General features: G+C 48.8%; 2 protein-coding genes across 2 annotated transcripts in view; one reads left to right on the top strand and one right to left on the bottom strand.

Annotated features, from left to right (window-relative positions):
• Positions 1–555: 555 nt before the first annotated feature.
• Positions 556–6,171, bottom strand: BET1L (Bet1 golgi vesicular membrane trafficking protein like). The gene is made up of 4 exons (XM_026040258.1): positions 6,118–6,171; positions 5,272–5,363; positions 4,434–4,490; positions 556–2,564 (listed from the first exon to the last, which is right to left on the bottom strand). The coding sequence occupies exons 1-4, from the start codon at positions 6,134–6,136 to the stop codon at positions 2,397–2,399; spliced, it is 336 nt and encodes a 111-aa protein (XP_025896043.1). The 5' UTR covers positions 6,137–6,171; the 3' UTR covers positions 556–2,396.
• Positions 6,172–7,839: 1,668 nt separating this feature from the next.
• The window catches only part of RIC8A (RIC8 guanine nucleotide exchange factor A), an 8,680-nt gene continuing 4,327 nt past the window's right edge, over positions 7,840–12,192 (top strand). The window contains exons 1-5 of the mRNA XM_026040259.1: positions 7,840–7,949; positions 8,106–8,205; positions 10,597–10,644; positions 11,254–11,868; positions 11,994–12,088. Of these exons, the coding sequence (XP_025896044.1) occupies positions 8,122–8,205; positions 10,597–10,644; positions 11,254–11,868; positions 11,994–12,088 (842 nt within the window). The 5' untranslated portion in view covers positions 7,840–7,949; positions 8,106–8,121. The remainder of the gene's footprint in view (positions 7,950–8,105; positions 8,206–10,596; positions 10,645–11,253; positions 11,869–11,993; positions 12,089–12,192) is intronic.

The following is a 12,192-nucleotide window of genomic DNA, read 5'->3' as shown; positions in this document are numbered from 1 at the left end:
ATATTTCCTGGACAAGTAAGGTATGGGCAGGTTAACTTCTGAAATATGGCTTGTTTAGATAGATTACTGGAGATACAAGTCATCTTCTCAAATGACACTGGCAGATCTTGCAGAGCAATGAATGTCCTGCTACTTCTGAGGTAGTGCAGCTTTGGTCAGATTTCTGCACAGTTTCTTACAGATACACGGTTCCACATGATAACATTATAATTGGTTCTGAGGCAGCAGGTTCTGTACAATTTATATATAAGGGAATGATGCAATCTTGTTTTTTAATATTATTCAGTAAGCTCAGGGGAAAAACAACAAACAAAAAAGAAACTTGGCCAAAATATTCTAAAAACAATTTTATTTACAACATAAAAAGCAAACCAAAACCACCACTATCAGACCAGGCTGTTCTAGAAGCCTTTGAGCAGAAGTGATCCACTTCGGAAAAAATCAAAACAGAGCCCAGTGATACAACCATCATTCTTCCAAGTGTAAAAAAGAGTTTGGAACCGCCACATCTTACCAGAGAAGCACAAACAAGAACCAGAGAAAGTCACTGCTGCCTCCTTGCCTGTTCACCTTCATTGCACCTTCTCCCCCAAACTCAAACAAACAAAAAAAAGAAGACACACAATCAAATTACAGAATTACTTTGTTACATGTTTGGTGCTTTTTAAGCAAGCAACAGTACAGTCTGCTTAGCTTTAGACCCAGCTTAGTCCAGGCAAGAGGGAATTCCTAAAGACACAACAGCAAGGACAAATAAAACACATAATTGTTTTGATGAGTGATGACCTGTTAGACAGATGGACTGTGAAAGAGGAGAAAAACTTTAGTCCTGGAGAGGTAGTTGCTACAGGAGGATAAGGGAACAAAATAAGCAAAGAGTTGCAACAAAGAAAAGCAGAACACATCAGCACTTGGTACAGAAACCAGACTATGAAATGCACAGCTGCTTTGTACAGTAAAAGGTTTATGCAATAGGTAGTGAGGGTTTTGCCCCCGAAGAGGCTTTGTTTCTTTGYTGCTTCATTCAACAGGCACAGTGTTTTTTGGAAGTTACAGATCTTTTCTTCTGATTAGAGGCAGACTTAGATCAGCTACGGAAGAAGAAACACAGAGTAGTGACATGAGTAAAGAGACTGATCAGCCCAACGTATGGAAAGGGGAAAGAGAAGTCTTTTCCAAGGCCCTAAAAGCTGCTCTACTCTTGATCATCTGAGACCGAGAGCTAAATCCAGTGCCTCAGGAGAGGAGGCCGATGTGGCATCTTCACAGGGAATGATTGCTCTATAAACACAACATGTATGGATGTGCTTTGCCACACATCTCACACAGACATCGCAGGATCCCAGCAGCACTGGACAGCAAGTTAGAGTTTCTTTGGTTACCATCTACTAAAAAAAAAAAAATCTGTCAACTCTCAGATCAAATCTGTCTCTGTCCTCCAACCACTAACTCAACAAGATGGACTTCAGGACTCGCCCACAAGCTCTGTTTTTAACTGCACAATGTCTTTCCAAAGCACTGTAGTACAGGGATATGGTAATAAGTATAATGAACTGTATGAAGGCTGAAGCAAGCAGTCTTGAAAAGGGGACATTGATTGAGTATTTATATTTAAAAGAGTTTAGGGGAGTGTGTTTTCAAGTGTGTGGGATGATGCTATACATGTGCAAATAATGGCAACTTAGGGACTTTGGCCCTTCTTTTCCTGCAGTGTCCACTCAGCTTCACCTAGAAAGATAATAAATAAAGCCAAGCTATCACTCAACATCTTGCTCCTCTGCAGCAATTATAGTGCACCGGGATCCAGATATAGTGCTGACTTAATTTCAAAACTGTACAAATTTAACTCCAACCCAGTAACATCTAGGTTATTAACATGCCTCCAAGACAAAGTGAAACTAAGACTGTGTATGAGCCAAGTGGCTCAGCTTGCAATACAAGTCCCAAGTTCATACCTCCAAACCTCATWAATCAGCAGTCCTAAAATGAGCAGCTTCTGGACTTCTTGCTAAACTTTTGCGCACCGAGTCTCTGGATTTTGTCTGACACAAGTCTTTCCGAGTTTAGTAATATCAGTAACACTGCCAACACAAAGGTGTCCATTGAAAACAGGCTGAAGRACGTGGACAACAAGGCAGGAGATGAAAGTTTAGGCATTAACAACATCAAAATCATTTTACAGGTGAAAGTCAGTGTAGAATGAAACAAACGTTTTATAAAGATACGTCCAAGACCAGCCCGATCACTGACAGTAAGCTGGGGAACAGAAAAGTTATTTGGACTGCTTGGAATGTCTCAAAGACTCCACAACAGGGCAGAATGAAAAAGGCTTTCAATAAGTCCATCAAACAACACATGATTTTTGGTCTGTAACATTTCTGACACGACAACCATGCTCAAGTCCCTGATTTTGACACAAGATAGTAGAGGATGAAGAAGACAACGATCAGTCCTGCAGAAACGTAACAGAGCAACTTGCGATTATCCCTCCCCGATCGGGCCATGGTGGAGAACCGCTTCACACTGCCGGTCAGCAGGCCAGTCACACTCATAAAATCTGAATCCTAAAGGAGAAAGAAAGGTAAAATGGAGACATGATTCCTTAAGAACTCCTTTGAGTGATTAAAAGGCATCTGAATAGGCAGCAGCACAGTAATGGCCTATCTCTCCTCAGGCATAATCAAGCTTCTCTCAGAAAGTTCTTCCACTCCTGTGCTCAGACTCCAGCAACGTCACCAGTTCTGCAGTGCTCAAAGTGGTCTGCTATAAAATCATCTCTTACKGCACTGTTTAATTGTGCCTCTGCCTCTTGTTTGGCCTGAAACAGCTTGTTAGTGGTAACTCTACAAGTGAACACTTGAAGGAAAAGCCTCTCCATGAAGCTAAAGTCTATTTGTTGCATGCTGGGACAAGCTGAGAATTACAGAAAAAGGTGCAGTTCTTTTCCATTTGTTCTACTTTTACTTTAGAATGCAAYGGCATGGATATAAAACTCTGTCAGGTACTGGCAAAACAATTCTCAAATTAATGCAATGCAGTCGTTTTAATTTTGACTCCTGGCCTGCTTTACTTATCCATACCTTATTTGTAGCTCCTGCTTCTGCTCTCCTGAAATACCTGGAAAGTTTCCCTAACAGAAGCATAACTTCATATTTAGGACTCCTCCTTTAAGCTCTTTTGCCCCAACATCTTTTATTTTCATTCTCCTGATTTCCTGGCTGAGCAAATACCCATTTCAGTTCCTCCTCACTGTCAGCGTGTGCTGCTATTAAGATCCCACCTAAGCTCCCATTTTTAACTCAGCTGGTTTCAACACTACAATTATCTTCTCCCTGGCTTTCACGTACCAGTTCTCCAAAAYACAACATGTGTGGAAAAGTCTCTCAACTCAGCAGTGCTACTGTGCTAACCTCCTTCTCAAATACGTGTTGGGACTCCCTTCCTCTCACAACTCAATTGGTGAATTATCTTTCTCCTAGCAAGCCTCAGGATGGTGAACCCACTGCTATGAGCTTTTCCTCTGCACGTGCCACAGAACCGCTAAAATATTTCAATTTAGGTAACGCTGCAGAATCTAATGGTGTTATCTAAATATAAGAATATTTGATTTGGTAGGAAAAAAACCTATCTTCTCTTGAAGGCAAGAGAAACATTATCTTGCTTTCTAGCCTCAAATGGTTATATATTTTCTACACACTAACACAGTAATTGATCATCCTGGCCTTTCCCCATAGCACTGGGATTTTCCATCAGCAACCAAAACTTGAGAGGCAGATTACTCTGGAGAGTGACTTTGCTTTTATCAGTCATTGTGTACATTACATTTATGCTGCCTCTAGAAATTAAAGCAGAATGGTGACAGAATTGGGAACCTAACAACCTGACAGCACCTAAAGCATCTGCCTCGCTCCYTCCAAAGACAGCAGTGAACCTGGACAGCTATTTTGTGTTTCAGTGAGTACCCTTGTGTTTCAGCAACAGTGAGCAACGCTGACAAATTTATTCATCACAACAACAAAAAAAAAAAATCACAGAAACAACTGACAAATAGGGCCATAGTGGAATAGGACTCCCAGTATGAACTAGAGGAGGCAGATCTTCAATTCCAGGAACTCCCCATCTGTATTGCTTCAGTACAATGTCCTACATGGGCGCGTGGACAGATGCTACATACCTGGCTGTGTTGTCCATTCAAACCAGTATTAGCAGCTGCTAACTTATTTAACATTATTAAAGGTTTTTAACCTTTATTCATCAATAAACCCACAGAAAATGGGTTTAGTTGTACTACGTGGTTTGCCAACCACTGGAAACTTTCTCCTGCACTGAACTGCTGTTAGCTTTCACAATAAGGTAACTGAGAGACAGCACACACACACACACCAAAAAAAAAAAAAAAAAAAAGCTTTATTAATGTTTCATCACTTTCTTACCATGCCATCCAGATAATGGTTCTGGTCATCAGCATCTTTGTCAATGTCCAAAGCCAGCTATACAGAACAAGGGGGAAACAAGTATTAATGAACTTTTAACAGGAACACAACCTCTAATGTATATAAAGCTAGAAAATGTTAAAAGGATATAGAAGAGCGAGCCACTGCCCCTGTTTCCTGTAGAGACACACAGAGCCTTGTTTGGTACAGTGACAGAAYGGGATTCTCATTTCTGTTAAAGTCTGTTAAAATTATTCTGCTCTACAGCCCTAGAAGTAAAGTCTTACTATCAAACCAAAGCTTTATATGCAGGATATGAGCATTTAAACATCAAGACATAACAGGAGAAATTCAGTCTTGCCTGCTAAAATACTGATCACTGATTTATATTAAGTTCTAAATAGAACCTAGGCCAAGAAAACTAGTTTCATGAGCACCACACATATACGTACCTGCATATTTTTCAAAAGCAATTTAATTGTTATTAYAGCTTTTTTTTTCCCAGAGAAGATAAGTTTAGCAGTATCCCTTTGTGCATCTTAATGTTTCTCTTTGTGTCTAACTGAATGCCACCAAAACCATATCACTGCTATTGCACATCATGATACAGCTGAACCTCACAAAGAAAGAAGGGATTCATAGAACAGTCCCAAGCACTTCAGAATAAGCTAAMTGCAACAATCCACTACAGCAGCCTCTAGGAGTAGCTTATAAAAAGAAAGCCCCCTGTAAATGGCCAGAGATCTGTGTCTCCCACAAGACAGTGTGAGAGATGAACGCAGATAACTGAAGATGAACGTTGTTTACTGCAGCCCCCTGCGGGAGCTCGGCCACTCACCGATTTCAGCCGGGTGACTTTGCTGGCCAGGCTGTCTGCCATGCGCTTGTTCTCAGCATCTAACATATCCTCCATGGCGCTTGGACTCTGACCTGGGATGGAAAGGAGAAGGYGTTTTGTCACTCCTCATTATCGGCAGCTGTATGTTTGCTTATTGTGCAGTATGGGCAGCGGAGGGGCCGCGTCTGCCGCCCTGGTGTTCCCCCATCCCAGGCGGGGACGGCGACCGCTGCCAGTCCCTGCTCTGACCCAAAGGGCCGCTTCTCAACTTCACCCCCAGCGAGGCCGTGACAGGGCCCGTGGGAAAGGAACCCCGAACACACCAGCCTTAACACCCCAATGCTGCGCTAGCTAAAGCTCTGAGACACCGGGGCTGACCCAGCACCCTCTTTTGAGGACACGCTCTGACCACACTCCCCCTCCACCGTGGTGGTGTCTGCGTGAAACCAAACAAATCTGGGACCTCCATGGTAGCACGTTTCCGTCACAACTGCTTTTTGGTCAACGAGGAAAAAGGCACTTTTTACYCTGCCCCAAGGCAGTACCTCGCCGTACACCATTTCATGGTTTTGCTGGTTTTTCTACCCCCAAAACCACCACCCATGTCGCTCCCCTAACACCGCCACGAGACCAGGAGTTACACGACCCTTGACGCCAACGCTTCAAGGGGGCAAAGGCAGCCGCGGACCCCTAGCTGGGCTGCTCCGTCCCCCCCAGGCTCTAAAGCAGTGACAGCACCTCCCCAACACCGAAATGGCGGCGGCGCCCCGCACCCCACATAGCGGCGGAGGGAAAGAGGGAGGGAAASCCCTCCATCCCAGCCCATTCCTCCCATCTCACCCTCACCTCGGCCCCACTCCGCCATGGCGGCGACAGGCCCCCGGGCCAGACGACGGTGCGATCCCGCCTCAGGGGAGGAGCCCGCGAAGCTCCCGCCTCCACAAAATGGCGGCCTAGGCGGGGTGGGGGGGGGGCCGCCTCAGGGGAGGAGCCCGCGAAGCTCCCGCCTCCACAAAATGGCGGCCGAGACTGCGGCGCGGGGCCGCCTCAGGGGAGGAGCCCGCGAAGCTCCCGCCTCCACAAAATGGCGGCCGAGGCGGGGGCCGCCTCAGGGNGGGGCCGCCTCAGGGGAGGAGCCCGCGAAGCTCCCGCCTCCACAAAATGGCGGCCGAGGCGGGGGCCGCCTCAGGGAGGGAGTTCGCGTAGCTCCCCCCGCCACAAAATGGCGGCGGCCGCTTTGGCGCCGGAGGTGGCGGCTAGCTGCTGAGTGTTAAGCCCCTTTGGGAATTAATTAAGTGGTTAAGAGAAAACCTTGGGGGGGCTGAGGTTCGGCTTCCCCCGCGCTGGGACCCCCGGAGCGTTGAGTGGGTTCAGCCTCTCCCGTGTCCCGAGCGCGTGTAGCGGCGGGGCAGGGCCTCCTCCGCCGCGGGCACGGCGGCGAGGGAGGGCCGGGGCGGGAGGGAGGCCGCCTTGCCCGCCTCGCTCGGCTCCTCTCCTCTCGCCGGCCGTTCCCGGGCCGCCGCCGCCGGGAGCGCTCGCCCTAGGTAAGGCGCGGAGGAAGGGCCGGGAGCGGCTTGGAAAGGCGGGAGAGGCCGAAAGCRGAACGAGGAAAACGGGTCGGGTGGAGGAATGGAAAGGGGGAGTGAAAATAGGGGCTGGAAGGAAGATAGGGAGTGCTGCCATTTCTGCTTGCTGATACTACCCTGCAAAGCCAGGGGGAAGTTAGGTACCCAAGTCCTGCAACACCGAGGAGTGAAGGTACCGTGCTGTCCTTTGGAGGGGAGCTGTTTTCCCCACTTGTATTTTATTTTATTTTATTTTTTTATTTTTTGATGTACTGGCCCTCAGAACCCCCTGCCTTGCTGCTGCCAGGTGCCCAGCTGCGTGACATCCGAGCGTCRCCTCTGTGGGCTGGATCGCAAGAGCTTGCGGTGCGACGCGCTGCTTTTCAGCCCCCTAAGCCGGCAAGGCTGCACGGAGCAGCTAAACCTGTGGCTCTCCTGAAAATARTCATCGTTTTGTGCTCAGTGACGTGGTTCTTGTGAAGCACCTTCTCCAATGGTGTAAAAACACTGGCCGTGGAGGTCGTCCGTCACTTGGGCGAGGGCTTTTATATGATCGTGTGCCCTGTATCTGCCGTAATCTAAAATATAGGCACCGAGTGCCCTGTGTGCTGAACTACCCCSCTTCCAACAAACTCAACAAAATCCTTGTGATTTCTACCCCAAAACTTATTTTCACCACCTTAAAAGGCAGCTCATCCTTAAGTGAGCCAGGATGGTACCTGCCTCYGTGCCTTGCTTCCCTCTCCATCCCTTTTTTGCTCCGAGGGAATGGTTCTGGTGTGGGGTGCGTGCTCCCCCCCCCCCCCTTTTATTTAATTATTTATTTTTTTCCTGAGCAGTAACAGAAATCAGGACAGGCAGCAAAGGAGGAGGAGGAGGCAGGGAGCTATTTCAGGGAGCTGCTGTTATCTGTGCTGTGTTAATCCTCTGGCAGGGCTGAGGGGGGGGAAGCTTTTCCCGAGTGCTCTACCGGGAGCCGTGCATTAAATGCTGGAAAGCCAAGGGAGGAAGACCAGGATTAGAGGGGGAGAGAGAGGACGCAAGCCCCTGGTTTTATTTGCCCTATCCATCTGCTCTGCTTTTACGGATGCAACCGAGTGAGCAATCTCACGTGTGGGTTTGGGGTGTTTTTTGAAGGGAGGGGGGATGTTTTTCCTGCTTTCTTTCCCCACCCTTTCCTCACTCCTTCTGTGCACCGAGGTCCCTCTGCATCAGCATTGTCCAGGAGCCCCTCACTCCCCTTCCTACCCATTTTGCTTCCTTCCGTAGCTGAGCTGGTGAGATAATGGAGCTGAGGACGGTGGTAGCCACGGTGGAAAGCGGGGAGCAGGACACGGTTCTCAAGGTGCTTCAGGTCTACAACCGAGAGGTGAGTGAGCATCCGAGCTCTGCCTGACGTCAGCCGCTGCTGTTCACGAGCGCAGGAGCRGGCTGGCCATGTTGTGGGGTTTCTGTCCCCCGGCAGTCTCCTCTAAGCGCATCTGTCTCTGCGTTACTGTCATAGAAATGTCACAGACTGCTTCATTTTTTGCTTGCAGATAGTTTCATGCTTGGTGTTCTCTAAGGGAGCAGCTAAGTAGCGTCTCTTTATCTTGTTTTCTTGGTGTACAGGAATTAAAGAACAGAAAAGGCATTTCTATTTTTTATCATCCAGAGTCCAAGTAAACATTTTGGGAGAGTAGACATCAGCATGAATATGAAACAGGAGAAGCTTTTATATTAAAGCAAGGTTTGGAGGGAAGAGCACTGAAGCCCAGGGAGGAGCTGCAGGTGAAATAGCTACTGTGATTTGCAAGTCAAAGATCACTGCAGATGGACAAGGATGGGCTGCTGGGATTAGGCACAGCTGCTTGAGCTGAAAGCCAACAATAAGAAAAGGGCAAAACTGAGGGGGATATGAAAAGACTGGCTAGGAAGCAAAAACGGAAGCATTTCTATCCTTAAAGCAGCAAAGACAATCTGTGAGGATAGTTCCCTTTTGAGATAGACTCCAGCTGTCAGGGAAATGTCTTTCAGAGGATTCCCACCARTGTAGGGCTGGCCCTGCGGATCTCTGTGACTCATTCTGCACCATTCTTGAGTAGGTGGGAAGCGAGCAGGGAAAGGCTGTGAGTATTTTGCACGTGTGTGCAAGGGGAAAACGAGCAGCGGCTGCCAGTGGTTGCTTGTGAGACATAGAAAATGTGGGCTAGGAAGCAGGAGACTCCCCAAAAGAAAGACGGTTGGCAGGATGACCATCACCTAGAGGCTGTAATGCTGAAGGGATGCGGGGAGCAAAGCGGGGGGGTTGATGTGTAACCAGCTCGAGGTGTCAAACCAAGACGATGTCAATTGAATTCCTCCAGCTGGATTCTTGTCAGTACATCAAGCGTAGGAAACTTGTGAGAATGTCAGTGATTTTGCTAGTCAGTCTGGAAGGAATGGAGCAGTCAAAGGGGATGTGACATTGCAGAAATGGACAGGAACCCACAAGGGAGCTGTGAAGGGAAAGGAAGAGAACAAGGGGCTTGGCTGTCTCCAGAGCACACAGGTCTGTGGAGGGAACCGGCGGCCCCKCATAACGCGGTGCAACAGCCTGTGCACGTCTTGGCACCCAGCACTGAGGCCGCCCCGGGGACCTGGGTGACAGGGAGCCAGCTGGTCTGCAAGCTGCAGTGTCTCCTTGCGAGCAGCTTGGTGGCCTGGCATCCGCTGTGCATAAGRAAGCATCTGTGCAAAGGAGGTGCGAAAGAGGTGACAGGGAGGGTGAAGAAAATGGTGGCGATGGTAGTACAGTGATACCCGCAGCCTCTGTCTATAATCTATAGAAAACCATACATAGAAATCTACGGAAATATTGCCTTTCTGTACAGCTTTTCTTCCAAAAGCACACAGTGGGTAAAGCTCTGGGGCTGTCCTTATGCAGGTGATCAGGCTGCTTAATCTAWTGGTTCCTGTCTCACCTGTGAGAATTTCACCGTGTGAAAGAGAAGCTCCTGTGCACTACGTGCTTGCTCCGTGGGACTCTGTGGAAACGCTCTCAGAGCAGAAGGGTGAATTCAGGATGGAGGGAGCTCTTGGCAGTGCGTTCTTGGTACRCTTGCTGCAAAGCCTGGCTTATGGAAGAGCTGTGGTGGGAGCCACCAGAGGCTCCMGAATGTGTTTGCCTGCCCATAACTCAGCCAAAGTTGCTGAGATCTTGGTGCCTGTTTTGGGTGGCGTTCAAGCGCACTTCAGTTTCAGTAACAGAGTAACACAAGGCAGCAAAGCACACGCTGTGAGGTGCCACATGGAGAAGGGTGCTTACCTGTGCTAATCAGTGGTGCTTAAAGAACATCAGCTGAGTAACAGTTGCATTTCCAGGCACCGTAGGAATGAAGAGCACAAAGGATCTGTTTGCAAATAATAAGGTGGTGCTTTCAGTCAGGGAAGGAAGAATGAATATCAAGGGGAAAAAATGTATTGGCAAAGCTTGGGATGTGCTGAGGTGGCACTGAGCAGGAGGAATTAAAATGTTACACCGTGATGTGAAATGCTGCACTGTGGTTGGGATGAATATCTACTCAATTCCTGCAGTGCTTAAAAATAAGTAAAATAAATACAAATAATGGGCAGTTTTGTGGCATTCAGCCTTTACCGCAGAGCCAGTGAGGAGGTAACCTTTATCACAAGTGTTCCTCAGAGATGACTGAGGGACACAACCTCTGGAATAACAGGCACGCAGCTCTGCAGGCTTCTAACCTGTCCCTTGAACTTCATTCTTTCTCCTCTGCCCCTGCAGAAATCTCAGTGCTTCACCTTCAACGATGAGGAGCGGGAAGAGAGGAAGGTGAGCAAGTTGTTTGGGCTCTTCTCTAGTTGGGTGGACAGGTCTGCTGCTGCTCTGTACTTGGGTGCAGCAGGATTTTGTGGTGACCAATTKCGGAGGGAAAGAGATGAGGGCTTTTTTTTCTCCACAGACTTGAAGACACGCTTGGTGTGGGGATGATGTGCACAAAGCACCTGGCTTCAGCTTTGCAGCAGTAGATGATGCTTTAGGATGTTTTAGATGCTAAAAGTCGGCCGCTTCCCATCCCTAGGGCCTCCTCTGGGTTCAGAGATGCACTTCTTGTGCCATGGCCTGACCATGCTGAATGTGTTCAGTGGCAGCTAATGCTTTCCTAACTACAGCCTACAGCCCAGGACTGGGTCTGGGGAGATCTGAGCACGCTGCTAGTGACTGACTGGGCTAGAACAACAGGATAGGCCACAAATTGGGACGTAGCCTTGGGTAGTTCCCTTCTTGGGTTTCTCTTCTGAAATCCCATCTTATTCCTGGTGCTCAGCCCTTCCAGAGGGTTAGCCCTGGGCACAGGCTCTGAATCAAATGTGACTTGGTCAGAAGGAGTGGTCGCTTGCTCAGTTCTGACAGCAAATTAATGGTTTTCCTTCTGCCCAGAAAATGGCCCAGCTGCTGATCAAGTTCTTGGAAAGAGAGCTACAGCCATCCTGCCAGGTTACGTGTTTGGAGAGCATCCGCATCCTGTCCCGGGACAAGCACTGTCTTGACCCTTTCACCACCAAGGAGGGCCTGAAGACCCTCTCCAGGCACGCCGGCATCGATTACTCGGAGGAGCTCATCCGAGAGGTCCCGGACTTGGATGTAATCCTGGAATCCCTCAAATGCCTCTGCAACATCGTGTTCAGCAGCGCCAGGGCGCAGGAGCTGACGGCCGAAGCACGGCTCGTGGTGGGCCTGGCGAAGCGCGTCAAGCTCTACAACGAGAGGAGCCTCCCGCACGAGGTCAAGTTCTTCGACCTGCGCCTGCTCTTCCTGCTCACGGCGCTGCGGGTGGACGTGCGGCAGCAGCTCGCCCAGGAGCTCCGCGGCGTCAGCCTCATGACGGACACGCTGGAGCTCACGCTCGGCGCCAAGTGGATGGACCCGTACGAGGTGGCCGCCGACGAGGGGCTTCTCCCGCCTTTGCCGCGGCTGGAGACGGAGCGAGCCATGGAGATCCTGAAGGTGCTCTTCAACATCACCTTTGATTCCAGCAAGAGGGAGGTRGATGAGGTGAGCTCTGGGGCTACCCATTCCCGGGGAGCTGGAGGGAGGGAGAAGGCTGCAGGCTAAAGGGGGAGCGGGCTCCAAGAGGTTCCTTTTCCTCATCAAAATTTTGATTTTTGTTTTGGAGCCAGGAAGACGCTGCTTTGTACCGGCACTTGGGTGCCCTCCTGCGCCACTGCCTCATGATCTCTGCTGATGGAGAGGACCGGACGGAGGAATTCCACAGGTCTTTATTAGATTTTGAGAAAATAGAGATGATTTTGAGAAAATAGAGATGATTTTGAGAAAATAGAGATGATTTTGAGAAAATAGAGATGATTTTGAGAAAAT

This window comes from Nothoprocta perdicaria, unplaced genomic scaffold (genome assembly GCF_003342845.1).
Source record: "Nothoprocta perdicaria isolate Ctin4 unplaced genomic scaffold, notPer1 scaffold_251, whole genome shotgun sequence".
Classification (NCBI taxonomy): domain Eukaryota; kingdom Metazoa; phylum Chordata; class Aves; order Tinamiformes; family Tinamidae; genus Nothoprocta; species Nothoprocta perdicaria.
Note: the sequence above shows the minus strand (reverse complement) of the source record. Positions and strands in the feature narration are given on the sequence as shown.

What these genes read in the sequence shown, in the direction of transcription:
- BET1L (XM_026040258.1), bottom strand. An exon ending in AAGTCACCCGGCTGAAATCG is followed by an intron (nt 4,491 to 5,271) that starts GTGAGTGGCCGA and finishes TGTTCTGTATAG; the next exon opens with CTGGCTTTGGACATTGACAA. An exon ending in ACCATTATCTGGATGGCATG is followed by an intron (nt 2,565 to 4,433) that starts GTAAGAAAGTGA and finishes TTTCTCCTTTAG; the next exon opens with GATTCAGATTTTATGAGTGT.